Source organism: Schistocerca cancellata, chromosome 6 (assembly GCF_023864275.1).
Source record: "Schistocerca cancellata isolate TAMUIC-IGC-003103 chromosome 6, iqSchCanc2.1, whole genome shotgun sequence".
Taxonomy (NCBI): Eukaryota; Metazoa; Arthropoda; class Insecta; order Orthoptera; family Acrididae; genus Schistocerca; species Schistocerca cancellata.
Window position 1 is genome coordinate 442,972,564 of NC_064631.1, and position 14,994 is coordinate 442,987,557.

The 14,994-nt window shown below is 42.2% G+C and overlaps 1 protein-coding gene across 1 annotated transcript in view; it reads left to right on the forward strand.

Annotated features, from left to right (window-relative positions):
• LOC126088377 (cytochrome P450 4C1-like) overlaps nt 1-14,994 on the forward strand; it is a 322,897-nt gene that overhangs the window by 22,359 nt on the left and 285,544 nt on the right. Inside the window, exon 2 of the mRNA XM_049906516.1 lies at nt 12,358-12,488. Within this exon, the coding sequence (XP_049762473.1) occupies nt 12,358-12,488 (131 nt within the window). The remainder of the gene's footprint in view (nt 1-12,357; nt 12,489-14,994) is intronic.

Sequence of the window (14,994 nt, forward strand, 5' to 3'; positions counted from 1 at the left end):
AAATGTAGCACATAATGTAAAGGTTTGTCATCAAGAAAACATTTAAAATCAAGAAGCACCTTGTGGACATGGCCATGTCATAAAAACACTGTATACAATGACGTAACAATGATCTGGGAGCGTTACTTGAATGGACATGGCCATGTGCGCGAGTTGCTTCTTGATCTTAGATGTGTTGTTTATGACAAACCTTGATATTAGTGCTACATTTTATCTGCATGGTAACAAGGCGTGAGGTCCTATTCAAAATTAACACATTTTGTAAAATAAATTTTTGAAGGCCTGAAGATGACAGAAAAGTCTGTCGAAACCGGTCGGTTATAAATAAAGAAATGTTTGTGTTATCTTGGCATTAGAAAGTTTTTACCGTTGCCGAAATATTGAAACCCATGGACAGTACATCTTTAGTTGCTTTGCGGATTTCACAGGCTGAAATTCACCATTAGGTGACGTATTCAGTGCTAGCTCAGTACTTATTTTCACCTTTGAGAGCTCCATAAATTTCCTCTGGTGGCAGCTCTTTTCTGCTTCACTCGTCGTGCAGGTTTGCATGTACCGTATTTTGTCGACATTGTGCCAGTCAGTTATCGATAACGTGAATGCTAGCCATAGATTTTTTCCGAGTACCGACCTGTTGTTAGAATTAAATGTGGAATGGATACTTTCCCTCAGGAGTGAAAGGCTAGCACGTTTGAAAGCATTACTTGCTTTTCTACCCTGAAATGTGGTTGCAGCCAGAGAAACTTTGATTCAATGTCATGGTCCCCAGAACGTATTAAGGAAAGCGAGATCGTTCAGTTGTTATTCCTTCGTCTTCCTCAGCTGTACAAACTTGTGGATGTGATCATAAACTTCCTGCCCGTGCCAGTCGCTAATTTCAGTTCGTAGTCTCCCACGGCCAGTGTCAAGTTTCATAGTACCATTTTGGATACTAGGCCGCGTGTTCATGAAATATTAAAACAAATAAAATACCCAAAACTTTTTTATTCAAATTGACCCTGTCCATCGAATACGACGAACTTATATTTTGCGCAGAATCTGCAACCTCGTATCCACATTCTACACTCTAAGAGAGAGAAGTCCAAGTCGGCACTGGAACCTAAGTAGGGGGAAACAAATTTTCCACAGTAGAATTTCAGTTTATTGTGATCCATCCTTTGTACTATGTCATTCAGAAGTTTAAATACGAGGGTGTACTAAAACGTAATGCCTCCGAATTTTCTGTGTGAAAACTGTTAAGACTTCTGAACTAAAGGGAACTTCATTATTATTCTACATATTTAGTCTCCATGTCTACATAATTATTTCTCAACATAGTCACCCTGGTGACGAACATATTTCTTCCAACGAGAAACAAGTTTGTTGATACCGTCAGTGTAGAATGTTTGACATTGCTGATGGAGCCACACCTCTGCTTGCACCGTCTCATCACCGTCAAAGTGATGTCCTCGATGGTGTTCTTTAAGTTTCAGAAACAGTTGAAAGTCGGTTGGGGCGATTTGGGACTGTATGGAGGATGATCGATGACACTGAACCCGAAGTGTCGGGGTGTTGTAGATGCCGCAGTACTTGTATGTGGTCTGCCATTGTCATAGTGCAGGAAAGGGCGCTCCATGTGTCAGCAAACTGATCTGCTGAGTAATATACATATGTAATACCTCAACTGATCCTGAGAAGAGAATACAAAATTTGGAGGCATTTCTTTTCGCCACGCCCTCGTACTTACAGTCCCATTGTTCTGAAGCCGTTACATTTTAGACAACGAGTGTACTGCGCCCTTGACATTAAAATAAAAGGGCAACTTCCATAACATTACGTTTTGTAACCCCTTTTTTCGCGATGTATCCTTCACTTGTAAATTTTCGTTTTCAGTAATAGGAATATATTAAATAAGACAATCATCTTAATTTCAGAAGCCCCACAAGGCAATGTAATGTACATATGCCTCGTTTGACTGGACTGTTGTTTGATGTAAAATGTTTTTAACTGTTCTGGTGGACTGAAGACAAACTTTCATATAAGTTACTCTGACCAGATAAAATCACTAGAATAGCTCACACTTTATTTCAAATCTAAAGAGTAGTAGACTCACTTCACATCTACAAATTTCAGAGTAAATTTGTGATATTGAATCACATACTGAGTTTGATGGTTCTTCTGCACGGTTTAAAGTTGTCCATCTTTGCGCATATCTTACCTCGACTTTTTACTTCTGCATGAAACACCCCATTCATATTGCAAGAAGTTAAGAAAACAAGACATTACCCACATTTCAAGCTTGAAAAGCCACAAGCGTCTAAGGTGGCGTGGTCTCCCGACCTTCATTTCTTACATATTCCGACCTCACCATCGTATTCTGCGTATCAAGACGTTTCATTGGAGCTCAAACTCGATAAGGTAGAATTAATTTTACATATTTCCATTTAATTGATATGAAAATCTAATAAATAAATCGCAATTGCACACCGAGATTAAAAAGTTGAGGTTGGAGTACACAAACATTCAGGGACACGATGGCCACAGGAGTTTTTGTTTGGCGGAGGCAACCAGCCCACTGGAAAGTCCGTAGGAGGGTGGGTAGGCACACAGCTGCACCGGCCGGCCGACAGCCCACAGACCAAAACAGTTTTTGCCAGAGAAAAGGGAAAATGGCCTGTGTGTTCACCTTAAAAGCGAACCCCGCTGTATTATTGGGAGAGCCCCACCATACAGATTTTATGGATGGACCTCGTGCCCAGTTTCAGAGTTCTTACAAGTGGACTGTAAACGCCTAACGGACATGCTATATATTTCCGGATTGGTCGGCTTAGCCATTCTCACTATATACCCTTTCGCTTTTTGCATGGAGGGAAGTCGTTCCGGTGACGCTCTTGTAGCAGGAACATATAGCAGGAGCAAGTGCACTCATGTGTGTATGCAGAGAGTTAGGAATAAAGTCTCTACTTATTACTGCACTGAGAAAGCACTTCTGTTGCTAGCGAATCGGAGTGATACTCCATATTGCGTCACTCGCGATTAAGTGTTTGTTCACCGTGTTGGCCGCGACACTTAATGTGTGGTGTGAACACAGACAGAGTATTAGTTAGCGCCTGTGAGCGAACATTGAGTGGCATCGTGATGGACTGGTTATCTGACCGGTGTACCACGCCAAAAGTTAGACTGGGGGCAGATAGGAGTCCTTGACTTCATCAAATTGTAGTGAGAGTTCGATTGGAAAAGGTCAATCCAGATAGAAAGAGATAGTTTTGTTATTTTTCAGCGCCAAACGATGCAGACTGCAGTCATCGCAGCTCACGGTACTGTGCGCTACAGTGTGGGCGAGCCCTATCTTTCCTCCATTAGAAATAACATACTTCATTCACGTCACTCCATTACATTTCTCACGTGACAGCCTCGACCTGTAATTAGAAAAATTCAGTCGGACAATTATTCAAGGTTCAAATGGTTCAAATGGCTCTGAGCACTATGCGACTTAACTTCTGAGGTCATCATTCGCCTAGAACTTAGAACTAATTAAACCTAACTAACCTAAGGACACCACACACATCCATGCCCGAGGCAGGACTGCAGCGCCTAGAACCGCACGGCCACTCCGGCCTGCAGTTATTCAAGTTGAGTAGGCACCGCTCTCAGTCATTCTGCTGAGTAAATAACATTCTTAAGGAAAAGGGATAAAAAAGCTTTCCCACACTTTGTATATAAATGTCATTAACAGAATTCCTATCCATAAGAGGTAACCTCCTATTCCGAAAAGAACCCGAAATTTTGTGTATCAGCTTATAAACAAAAGTTTTATATGATTTTTCTTAAATTTTGCAATAAATAATATTTTCCGTTCGTAAACTGCTAGCTTTCCAGAGAGGGACAACGGGCCAGAGCTGAATTTAGCTTGCGTATAGGCTAATAACTGTGGTACCAACACTTTGTATAAGTATTTTTTTGTACCTATCTAGCAGAGTGCAGGTGTTGTTCCCAGTCTTCAGCTAAGAAACCTAACATACTTTCAGCTACTACATTATCTGATATATAACTGAAACCGGCCATATATGGTGACTAAGGCGAATAGGTTCTAAAATTATCACGAACTGTGACAGACGTCGTACGAAAATTTCTTTCACTTAGACTAAGGCGACACTGTGGTGTCGGTTAGCGTTCTTGTAAACTCGTTAAACGTAACTTTTGCAACGCACGATAATGATTGTGGTGGTAACACTGGCCTCCAGGAGCCATAAACCATTTTTCGTTTCTGTCAACATCAATGAAATTCACCAATAGCCGTGTAACTGAGATGTTATTTTATTTTGACTACCAGTTTCGGCATTCCACTATGCCATCTTCAGGCCCCATATGCATCTCTCAAAATAAACGATATTGTCATACAGTGCCATATATCCCTGGATGTCGTGAATTCAAACCGTTTCACAAGTGCTGCATTCGAATACTTGATAGCAACTGACTACGGTTGTTGGTAAAAGAAAATAAAATAACGACTGTTGATTTGACAGTTACTTAACCAGCTGATGTCCTCTGTCCATGGTGGATCAACAGACATTTTTCTTTGTTGTCGTCAACAGCCTGATGGCTATAGTCTTGGCAGGACTAGGCAGCTCATTGCGTTAGTCAAAGGCCTCGTCATAGGTTTACGATTTTCAAATGATTAACGAAAATGATTCACATAACGGCCGATAGTCTTAGTACTTGGCAGACGAATAAGGAAATGGCCAATCCAGCACAATGTCATGGTTATTTAATTCGTAATCTGAATAACAGAGATCGTTAGCTGATTGCGTAAGCGCAGTAATTATGAGCATATAACAAGTGCTGCATGAAAATGGCGAGCTCCCGATTGCCACGGCAGTTGAAACGAAAATGTGAAGGCCGACTATACAAGTCAAATGAAAACAAACTACCACTCAACGTCCTTGCGATGGAGGGCTTAATTGGTACTCTCGGTATTTTAACCTTGAGTATAACAATTTAGACAATCCGAAGGAAATCCTCGGTATTTTAACCTTGAGTATAACAATTTAGACAATCCGAAGGAAACCCGCTTTTGACAAGGTTACTGTTTTAAATAATGCTAGATCGCCCACCTTTAAGATTCCCAGTATTCCGATTAATGCTTTCAAGTGAAGGCATTATTGATTTCTCCTCTGCGACTTTCTTCTCCCATTATTATAGAACATTAACTTCTTCTCGGTGATCAGGTTATAGGCTGGACAGTAAATTGCACTTTTGTTATAGTACGACATAGTTACCGCAATATTTTCTATTCTTTGCTGACCGTTTCTGTAACTTAATTTTCGATCAACAACTGCTGCTTAGTCTTTGTCGAGTATTACCTCATACAAAGAGCTTCTACGTTGACCTATTGCCGAGTTGTAAACCGCACTGGTGTACAAAACCTAAAGACGAAAGTAACTTTCGTACGATGTGTCACTGACAAGTAGCGTAGCTCGATGAAACTTGGCCCCTACATAAAGAAGTCCTACAGTATAGTACAGAAGGTGACTGAACGGAATACACATTGAGATGATCAGAAATGAGTCTTTTATTCAAAGACAATAATTGCACTGAAATCAACGCTATTTATGATTGTCCCCTGGGCATTGCAAAAGGCCAGACATGATTCTTCTGTGTGTGAAGACCACGGACGGCAATGTATGCATTGTAAGGTGCTCGGATGCTGGCCATAATGTTGGTAAACATACTAAAGAGCCAAAGAAACTGATACACTTGCCTAATATCTTGTAGGACCCCCGCGAGCACGCAGAAGTGCCGCAACATGACGTGGCGTGGACTCGAGTAATGTCTGAAGTAGAGCTGGAGGGATTTGACAGCATGAATCCTGCAGGGCTGTCCATAAATACGTAATAGTACGAGGGGGTGGAGATCTCTTTTGATGAACACGTTGCAAGACTGCCCAGATATGCTCAATAATGTTCATGTCTGGGGAGTTTGGTGGCCAGCGGAAGTGTTTAAACTCAGAAAAGTGTCCCTGGTGCAACTCTGTAGCAGTTCTTGACGTGTGGTGTGCCGCATTGTCCTGATGGAATTGCTAAGTCCATCGGAATGCACAACGGACATGAATGGATGCAGTTGATCAGACAGGATGCTTACGTAGGCGTCACCTGTCAGAGTCATATCTAGACGAATCAGAGGTCCCATATCACTCCAACTGCTCGCGCTCCACGCCATTACAGAGCCTCCACAAGCGTGAACAGTCCCTTGCTGATATGCAGGGGCCACGGATTCATGAGGTTACCTCCATAACCGTGCACGTCGATCCGCTCGATATAATTTGAAACATGACTCGTCCGACCAGGCAACGTGTTTCCAGTCATCAACACTCCAATGTCGGTGTTGACGGGCCCAGGCGAGGCGTTAAACTTTGCGTCGTGCAGTCATCAAGGGCACATGAGTGGGCCTTCGGTTCTGAAAGGCCATAGCGATGATGATTCGTTGAATGGTTCGCACGCTGACACTTGTTGATGGCCCACCACTGAAATCTGCAGCAATTTGCGGAAGGGTTGCACTTCTGTCACTTTGAACGATTCTCTTCAGTCGTCGTTGTTTCTTGCAGGATCTTTCTCCGGCCGCAGCGATGTCGGAGACTTCATGTTTTACCGGTATCCTGATACTCACGGTACACTCGTGAAATGGTCTTATGAGAAAATCCCCACTTCATAACTGTGATGCTGTGTCCCATCGCTGGTGTGCCGACTATAACAAAATGGTTCAAATGGCTCTGAGCACTATGGGACTTAACGTCTATGGTCATCAGTCCCCTAGAACTTAGAACTACTTAAACCTAACTAACCTAAGGACAGCACACAACACCCAGCCATCACGAGGCAGAGAAAATCCCTGACCCCACCAGGAATCGAACCCGGGAACCCGGGCGTGGGAAGCGAGAACGCTACCGCACGACCACGAGATGCGGGCGACTATAACACCGCGTTCAAACTCACTTAAATCTTGATAACCTGCCATTGTAGCAGTAGTAACCGATTTAACAATTGCTCCAGACACTTGTCTTATATAGGCGTTGTCGACGGCAGCGCCGTATTTTGCCTATTTACGTATCTCTGTTTTTGAATATGCATGCCTAGACCAGTTTCTTTGGCGCTTCAGTGTAATCCAAAAGAATTTATTTGTGTTGACTTTAATTTATGGTAACTGTGATCTGTAGTAGAGGCTTTAGTGAAGTTCTGATGGATTGAGGTGATGATTTGCGAGTCAATTTGAAGTCAAGATTGAGTATAATTGTCCTTATGGGGATACTTACGATTTTTAAATTAGTCAGTTGTGTCTTGCCAAAGAAATCATCTCGGTATTTTACTTTAGAGGTTTACGGAAATCGAGGAAAACCCAGCGCTTTTTGCCTGGACGGAGATCTGAAGCCCGATACTGCAGAATGGGAGATTAGCACATCAGTGGCTACGACACTTTGCACCGTGTAAGTGAGTTACTCTTAGAAAGTGGTGATTTTTGTTGAAGGCTCGTAATAGTTCCGTCCACCCTAGCCAGTTTCTAAGCAGTCAGGCATAGTTATTAAATCACGGTTTGGTTACTACTGGGAAGTAGCAAATGTTGTTGTTGTTGTGGTCTTCAGTCCTGAGACTGGTTTGATGCAGCTCTCCATGCTACTCTATCCTGTGCAAGCCTCTTCATCTCCCAGTACCTACTGAAACCTTTATTTTTCTGAATCTGTGTAGTCATCTCTTGGTCTCCCTCTGCGATTTTTACCCTCCACACTGCCCTCCAATATTAAATTGGTGATCCCTTGATGCCTCAGAACATGTCCTACCAACCGATCCCTTCTTCTTGTCAAGTTGTGCCACAAACTTCTCTTCTCCCCAATCCTATTCAGTAACTCCTCATTAGTTATGTGATCTACCCATCTAATCTTCAGCATTCTTCTGTAGCACCACATTTCGAAAGCTTCTTTTCTCTTCTTATCTAAACTATTTATCGTCCATGTTTCACTTCCATACATGGCTACACTCCATACAAATACTTTCAGAAACGACTTCCTGACACTTAAACCTATACTCGATGTTAACAAATTTCTCTTCTTCAGAAACGCTTTCCTTGCCATTGCCAGTCTACATTTTACATCCTCTCTACTTCGACCATCATCAGTTATTTTACTCCCCAAATAGCAAAACTTCTTTACTACTTTAAGTGTCCCATTTCCTAATCTAATGCCCTCAGCATCACCCGACTTAATTTGACTACATTCCATTATCCTCGTTTTGCTTTTGTTGATGTTCATCTTATATCCTCCTTTCAAGACACTATCCATTCCGTTCATTTGATCTTCAAGGTCCTTTGCTGCCTCTGACAGAATTACAATGTCATCGGCGAACCTCAAAGTTTTTATTTCTTCTCCATAGATTTTAATTCCTACTCCGAATTTTTCTTTTGTTTCCTTCACTGCTTGCTTAATATACAGATTGAATAACATCGGGGAGAGGCTACAACTGCCGACTCAGTACAACAAGTAGCAAACATTACTGGGATAATTATTCAGGCCTCATATTCGTGTGGCTTGTCCCTCCGCCGATGACTTCTAGTCGGTGCGCCAATGTTCCTGTGGGCAGTTCATCGTGAAACCACATCCTCCCAAGAATAGCACGCAACCGAAGGATATGAGAGGTCGGCCTAGTGCTACCGCCACAAACTTCGTAACCGTGCAAAGCGTCTTAGCCACTGATGCATTAGTCTCAAATTCTGGAGGATCGGGCTTCAGATCTCTGTGCAGGCAAACAGCGTTGGGTTTTCCGTGGTTCCCATAAACCTCTCAAGTTAAATACCGAACTGGTTTCTTCGACGAATGCCGGACATTTGCCACGCCGGACATTTGCCACGCCGGACATTTGCCACACTTGCCCCTTCGCCAGATAGCGATCCCTCAGGTAAGGGATGTCCTTCCTCGTAATACTTCTGTCCGCTTTCAAACCGCCGTCTCCACATCTTACTCGATGCGACCAGTACGTAAGGGATCTTCTTCGACATCTTGGCGAAATACAGAGCTTCTTTTCCGAAATCGAAATATTTATAACTTTTGGGAAACGAAAGCAATACCAACGATTATGTCAGTATGTATTTAGTTCTGCCAAGTGTAAATATAGATCCATTTCTCTGTACGGTAGCTTCCTTTCACGCTTACTGATCGCGATAGAAACTGTCCATCGGCAGGGGAGCATCAAGAAAGGAACGTTGTAAAGAGAATGCGAATGTACGCTAATCATTTCTTTCTGATCACTGCATTTGTGCCTACTTTAGTTACTACAACTGCATGCCCAAAATTCAATAAGGAAAGAAGAAGTGGGAATGTGAATGTTTGAAAAGAAGAACGACATACTCCATATTAATTTACTCTCTTAAATCCGATATCCCTTGCGGAGAAACATTAGTTAATAATGTGTAGCGGGACAATGTTCAAAACATGATTGAAAATACGATCACTAAATAGAGATAAGAACATCTATGACTGACATGTCATCTAAAGTCGACATACAATTGTAAGTAGGCTGATTGACACCAGTTCATCAAATTAAGTAACTTGTAAGCATTCATTTCACTGCACACATTTCTGTTGGTCATAGTAATGCACAATATGTGAGAAGTTGGGACTGTTAGTGTTTGCACGTGTGTTGATAATTCAGCAAGGGACTGGATAACAGCATTGCTGGTTCTAAGGACAATTCCAAAAATTTCTTGAGTGGACAAGTGGTGGTTTATGGACTTGCTATATTGTCTGCAAGACTTCTAAGGACAATTCCAAAAACTTTGTGCGTGCACAAGTGATGGTTTATGGGCTTGCTATCTTCTCTCTTCAATGGTGATTGTGCACCTGCACAGTCACAGCAGATGGCTGTTGGCCGTCTCTACATGGACTACAGTGGGTCTGCACCTTTGGTGGCCCACCAACACCAATACCATACTCTCTACCAGGACTACAGTGGGTCTGCTCTGTGATGACCTACCTACCAATCCTCTTCAAAACGTCGAATGACTCTGCTGTGGGTTTGCTCTGTTGTGGACCATTACCTGTCAGCATGTCAAGAGTCAGCACTGTCTTTCAGTTGGAAGGACAACACTACTTCCTCAAGACTGCATGGAAATCCACTACTTCCGTGTGCATTGTCTTTTACTGCTCAGACTTTGAAAAAAAAAAAACCACTGAAATTTTACTGTGATGAACAATCTGGACTGTCTTTATGGACTGTGAGAAAAGTTTAGCTTTTGACCAACATTGTATAAATAAGTGTGTGCATTTGATATCTTTGTTATTGTAATTATCAAAAAAATTTTCAAATCATTATAGGCCACTGCCCAAAACAATTTGTAAAATTTTTTGTGGGGAGCATGGGGACTATGTAAGTAGGCTGTTTATGTTTTCTTATTGGCAACGTTACGTAGCGCTCTGTATGAAAATCACTGGCTGTGCTGTGTGCAGTCTGTGGCTAGTTTGCATTGTTGTCTGCCATTGTAGTGTTGGGCAGCGGCAGCTGGATGTGAACAGCGCGTAGCGTTGCACAGTTAGAGGTGAGCCGCCAGCAGTGGTGGATGTGAGGAGAGAGATGGCGGAGTTTTGAAACTACATATATTATGACTTGTGATGATATTAAGGTAAATACATTGTTTGTTCTATATTAAAGTCTTTCATTTGCTAACTATCCCTATCAGTAGTTAGTGCCTTCCGTAGTTTGAATCTTTTATTTAGCTGGCAGTAGTGGCGCTCGCTGTATTGCAGTAGTTCGAGTAAGGAAGATTTTTGGTGAGGTAAGTGATTTGTGAAACGTATAGGTTAATGTTAGTCAGGGCCATTCTTTTGCAGGGATTTTTGAAAGTCAGATTGCGTTGCACTAAAAATATTGTGTCACTTTAAGCACAGTGTTGTATACAATTCTTCTAAGGGGACGTTACACAATTTTAAAATGTTAGCAATAAGGAAATGAAGTAATACAGAATGCTATGCTTGTAACGTACGTTATTATTCTACATTGTTTAGCTCTGGTATTTACAGGGTCATAGAGGAAGCATCCTAGGTTTTGGAGGGAAAATCCGTAATTGTAAAGATCTGCTCTACCACAGAAACAAGAAACACAACTCAAGGAAAAATAATGTAATGTGTGTTTCAGCTCATAAGTGACATTGAAGCAGATAGTTCCTGTGACTTAGTATGGACAGAGGTTATATTCGACAACCGGACTACATTAATAACTGGTTCCTTTTACCGACCCCTGGTCTCAGATCAAACAGTTGCTGAACAGTTCAAAGAAAACTTGAGTCTCATCACAAATAGGTACGCTACTCATACAACTATAGTTGGCAGTGACTTCAATCTACCTTCTGTATGTTGACAAAAATACATTATCAGACTATATTGTAGATAGAAAACAACTTCCGTAATTGTTCTAAATGCTTTTCTTAAAATTATTTTGAACAAGTAGTTCACGAGGCCATTCAAATTGTAAGTGGTTACGAAAACACACTTGACCTCTTAGCCACAAATATTCCTGAGCCTCACGACGGATACAGGGATTAGCGAACACACAGTCGTAGCGAGGCTCAATTCCATAACAAAGAAATTCACCAAAACTAAACGTGAAATATATCTATTTATAATAACAGCTAAAAATTCGTTTGCCGTCTTTCTAAGAGACAGTCTCCAATACTTCCAAACTATGTAAGTGAAGACCATATGTGGCTTCACCTCAAAGAAATAGTATCAACAGCACTCGAGAGATTCATACCAAATAAATTAATAAGAGACGAAACTGATCCCTTATGGTACACAAAACACGACAGAAAGCTGCTGCAGGAGCACCGAAAAAGGCACGTATAATTTAGACGAACGCAAAATCTCCAAGATTGGCGAAGTTTTACTGAGGCTCGAAATTTGGAGCGGATTTCAATGCGAGATGCATTTAATAATTTCCACAACGAAAGTTTCTCTAGAAATGTGGCGGAAAATCCAGATTCTTGTCCTATGTTAAGTAAAACAATGGAAAGGCTCAGTAAGTACCTCTACTGCGCGACAGCGATGAGGAGGAGGAGGGGGTGACAAGCGACCCAACCCTTCGGAGCAGGTAAAACCGTGGCAAATGTCCGGCGTGGCAAATGTCGGCACACCTCTTCGACAAGACGCGGATGATTCCCTTACCAATCATTTTGCAGCTGCGCTGGTGTTTCATCCCTAACGATCACAGTTTCGGCGACGCGTTTAAGCTCCCCTTCTTCGCCGCGAAGAAATGGGCGAGCGAAGTGCGACTGTTGCGTCAGAAGTGGCCCGACAGCCTCTGAGGTCGGCGAGCCCGCCGTGGGGGACCCGCTGTACGGCAGTCGGCAGCCGGTCGTCCTTGGACACCTGCCACCTGCTGTAGGGAGCCGCCTCCTTCGCGGCCGCCCGAGGAGGGGCTCTGCCAGTCACAAGTCTGCAGCGGGCACGACAGCCCCAGGTCCGCCCGACACAGGTACGTGCTCTCGCTGTCTAGGTGTCCACATAAATTGCCCGGTGCGCAAACATACGCACGTGAAGGGACATCCTCTGTGTTGCGCAAGTGCTGCGTATGTCTCCGGTAAGTTCTGTGGGAAACTGCTGACTCAGTACAAAACTGTTCGTTCTACAGAAAGAAAATGAACAGGGCTTTCTGGTAGGAAATTTAATGTAGCTAAATTTTGTACTGACGTATGTTTGCGCTACAGTTCGTAGTTTTCGATTTATTCGAGAAAAACATAAGAAAGTGGCCTTCAAATGTACCCCCACTCCTACACTAACCCCGCCCCCTCCCCCCCCCCCCCCAACGATAAATCAGGATTCCTAGTACATTGTTTATGGCACTCCGTCCTCCCACTGCACAAAAATTTGCAACTACATGAAGTATTTCCCATATTCGACATTTTTTTGGTCTTCATTGACTGGTATAATTACGCCACCGACTTAGTAGAGTACTTACAAGTTGTAAAACTGACGTTTGTTAAAATTTTGCCTAAGAATTTTGTATATTTTAACAGCGTAAAATAAACAATTCGTCAGGCCTTTTGACTACGAAACTACTATGCTTGTAAGGGTTTAATTTGGATCGAGTTACCAACATAATTAGCTTTAGCGAAATGTTTATAAAAGTCGTTTCTTTTTCTGTATACTCACCGGCACGTTCAAATTACCACTGTGAACGAAATAGCCGACTATGCTGGTGGCGTAATAGCCCAATCAATAGAGACAAAACGGTCGAATATGGGGAACAATTCGTGTAGTCTGAAATTTTTCTACAGTGGTATGGAGGACCGCCGCAAACAAAGTACTAGCAACCAAAGTACTAGAAGGGCGTTTGAACGTCGTTTTGGTACGTTTTTGCAGAATAACTCGAAGCATTCAACTTCCTACAAAAAGGTCATGTTCATTTTTTCTGCAGCACTCGTATTCGGGCGTAGCGAGCGAGAGAATGTGAAAATCTCACGTTTGATTTTTGAAGGCCTGGCATAACAGTCCGGACTGAATGAAACGACATCGGTAATGAAAGCTGAATCATCCTGCATATTAAACAGATCCTAACTGTAAAGACAAAATACATACTTCAAATATCGCTTCTATATTTACAGAAATTAATACGCGTCCCGTCTATGGGATTATGAACACAGTTAGTAATGTGCAGAGATATTGATCACTGACCCAATTACATTTATGCGTGATTTCTTACGATTTTACTGGAACGAGAGGGTGGACGGTGGTAGTCTAGCCTAGCACGGCTGACTGAGCAAGAAATGAAACTGACAATGTGCTAAAGTGACATCTATCAGAAGGCCTGCACCATGTTAAGACGCAGAGTAAATTTTGTTTTCTAAGCAGAAAATGAGTAGATTACGTAGTCAGGATAAATTACTCTTCCCTGTGTATTCCTACGTGAAAAATCTGTAAAGGACAATGAACAGATTTACAGCTGTTGCAGCCATTCATTAGAACGAAATGCCGCTGGCAGCACGAATCCGCCTAAGGACATCAGATACGATGGCATTTCTCGTCTATAGCTGATCTGCAATTCGTCTCTGCAACATTTACCGCTGATCAGGGCTGCTGCTTCACCAATTTATGCTTTTCTAGCACCAACATCCACGTTTCTACAGCATTCGTTGTCCTGGTTAAGCTAGCCTATACAGTGCGCAGCCTGACATCTTACTCCTTCGTTGGTATCCAGGATACGTTATCATATTACGTAACTCAGACAGAATCCGTGTGAATTTCTCATAACCTAGCATTCTTTATGTTCGTGAATTCGTCCGTCTCTGTTAGGTAGAACAACACATTTCTGAAAGAAAATACATATTAAGGAATCCTGCAATACCTTGTCGTTGACAAATATAAGATCCTTCTTTGATCTCATCTACACATACGGGGCCCCTCTTCAACACTAGTAGTTCGTTATAAATTACATACGTTGATTTCCAGTACTTATCCTTTTTTTTTCTTTTTCTTTTTTTTTCTACTAAATTAATTATTCCGCGCTTTTTAAAACATTTCAATGCTTATGGAAGTAAAATTATTTCCAGTTGTTATTAAGTTTATAGTTTCAAATAGAAATTGCGATCAATAATTGATATGCGCGACCATTGATTTCTATACTATCTGGATGTCGAGTTCCAGCTGCCTGATAGTTCAAAAATGGCTCTGAGCACTAAGGGACTTAACTGCTGAGGTCATCAGTCCCTTAGAACTTAGAACTACTTAAACCTAACTAACCTAAGGACATCACGCACATCCATGCCCGAGGCAGGATTCGAACCTGCGACCGTAGCGGTCGCGCGGTTCCAGACTGTAGCGCCTAGAACCGCTCGGCCACTCCGGCCGGCCTGCCTGATAGTCCTGGCCAAAAATGTAATATTCAGTTTCTTACCTAATTACAAAATGGCTGCCACGAAATCTCATGAGACCGCAAAATGAAAGTAATTTTCGATTCTGCTCCCACATTAGCCTTTTTACAT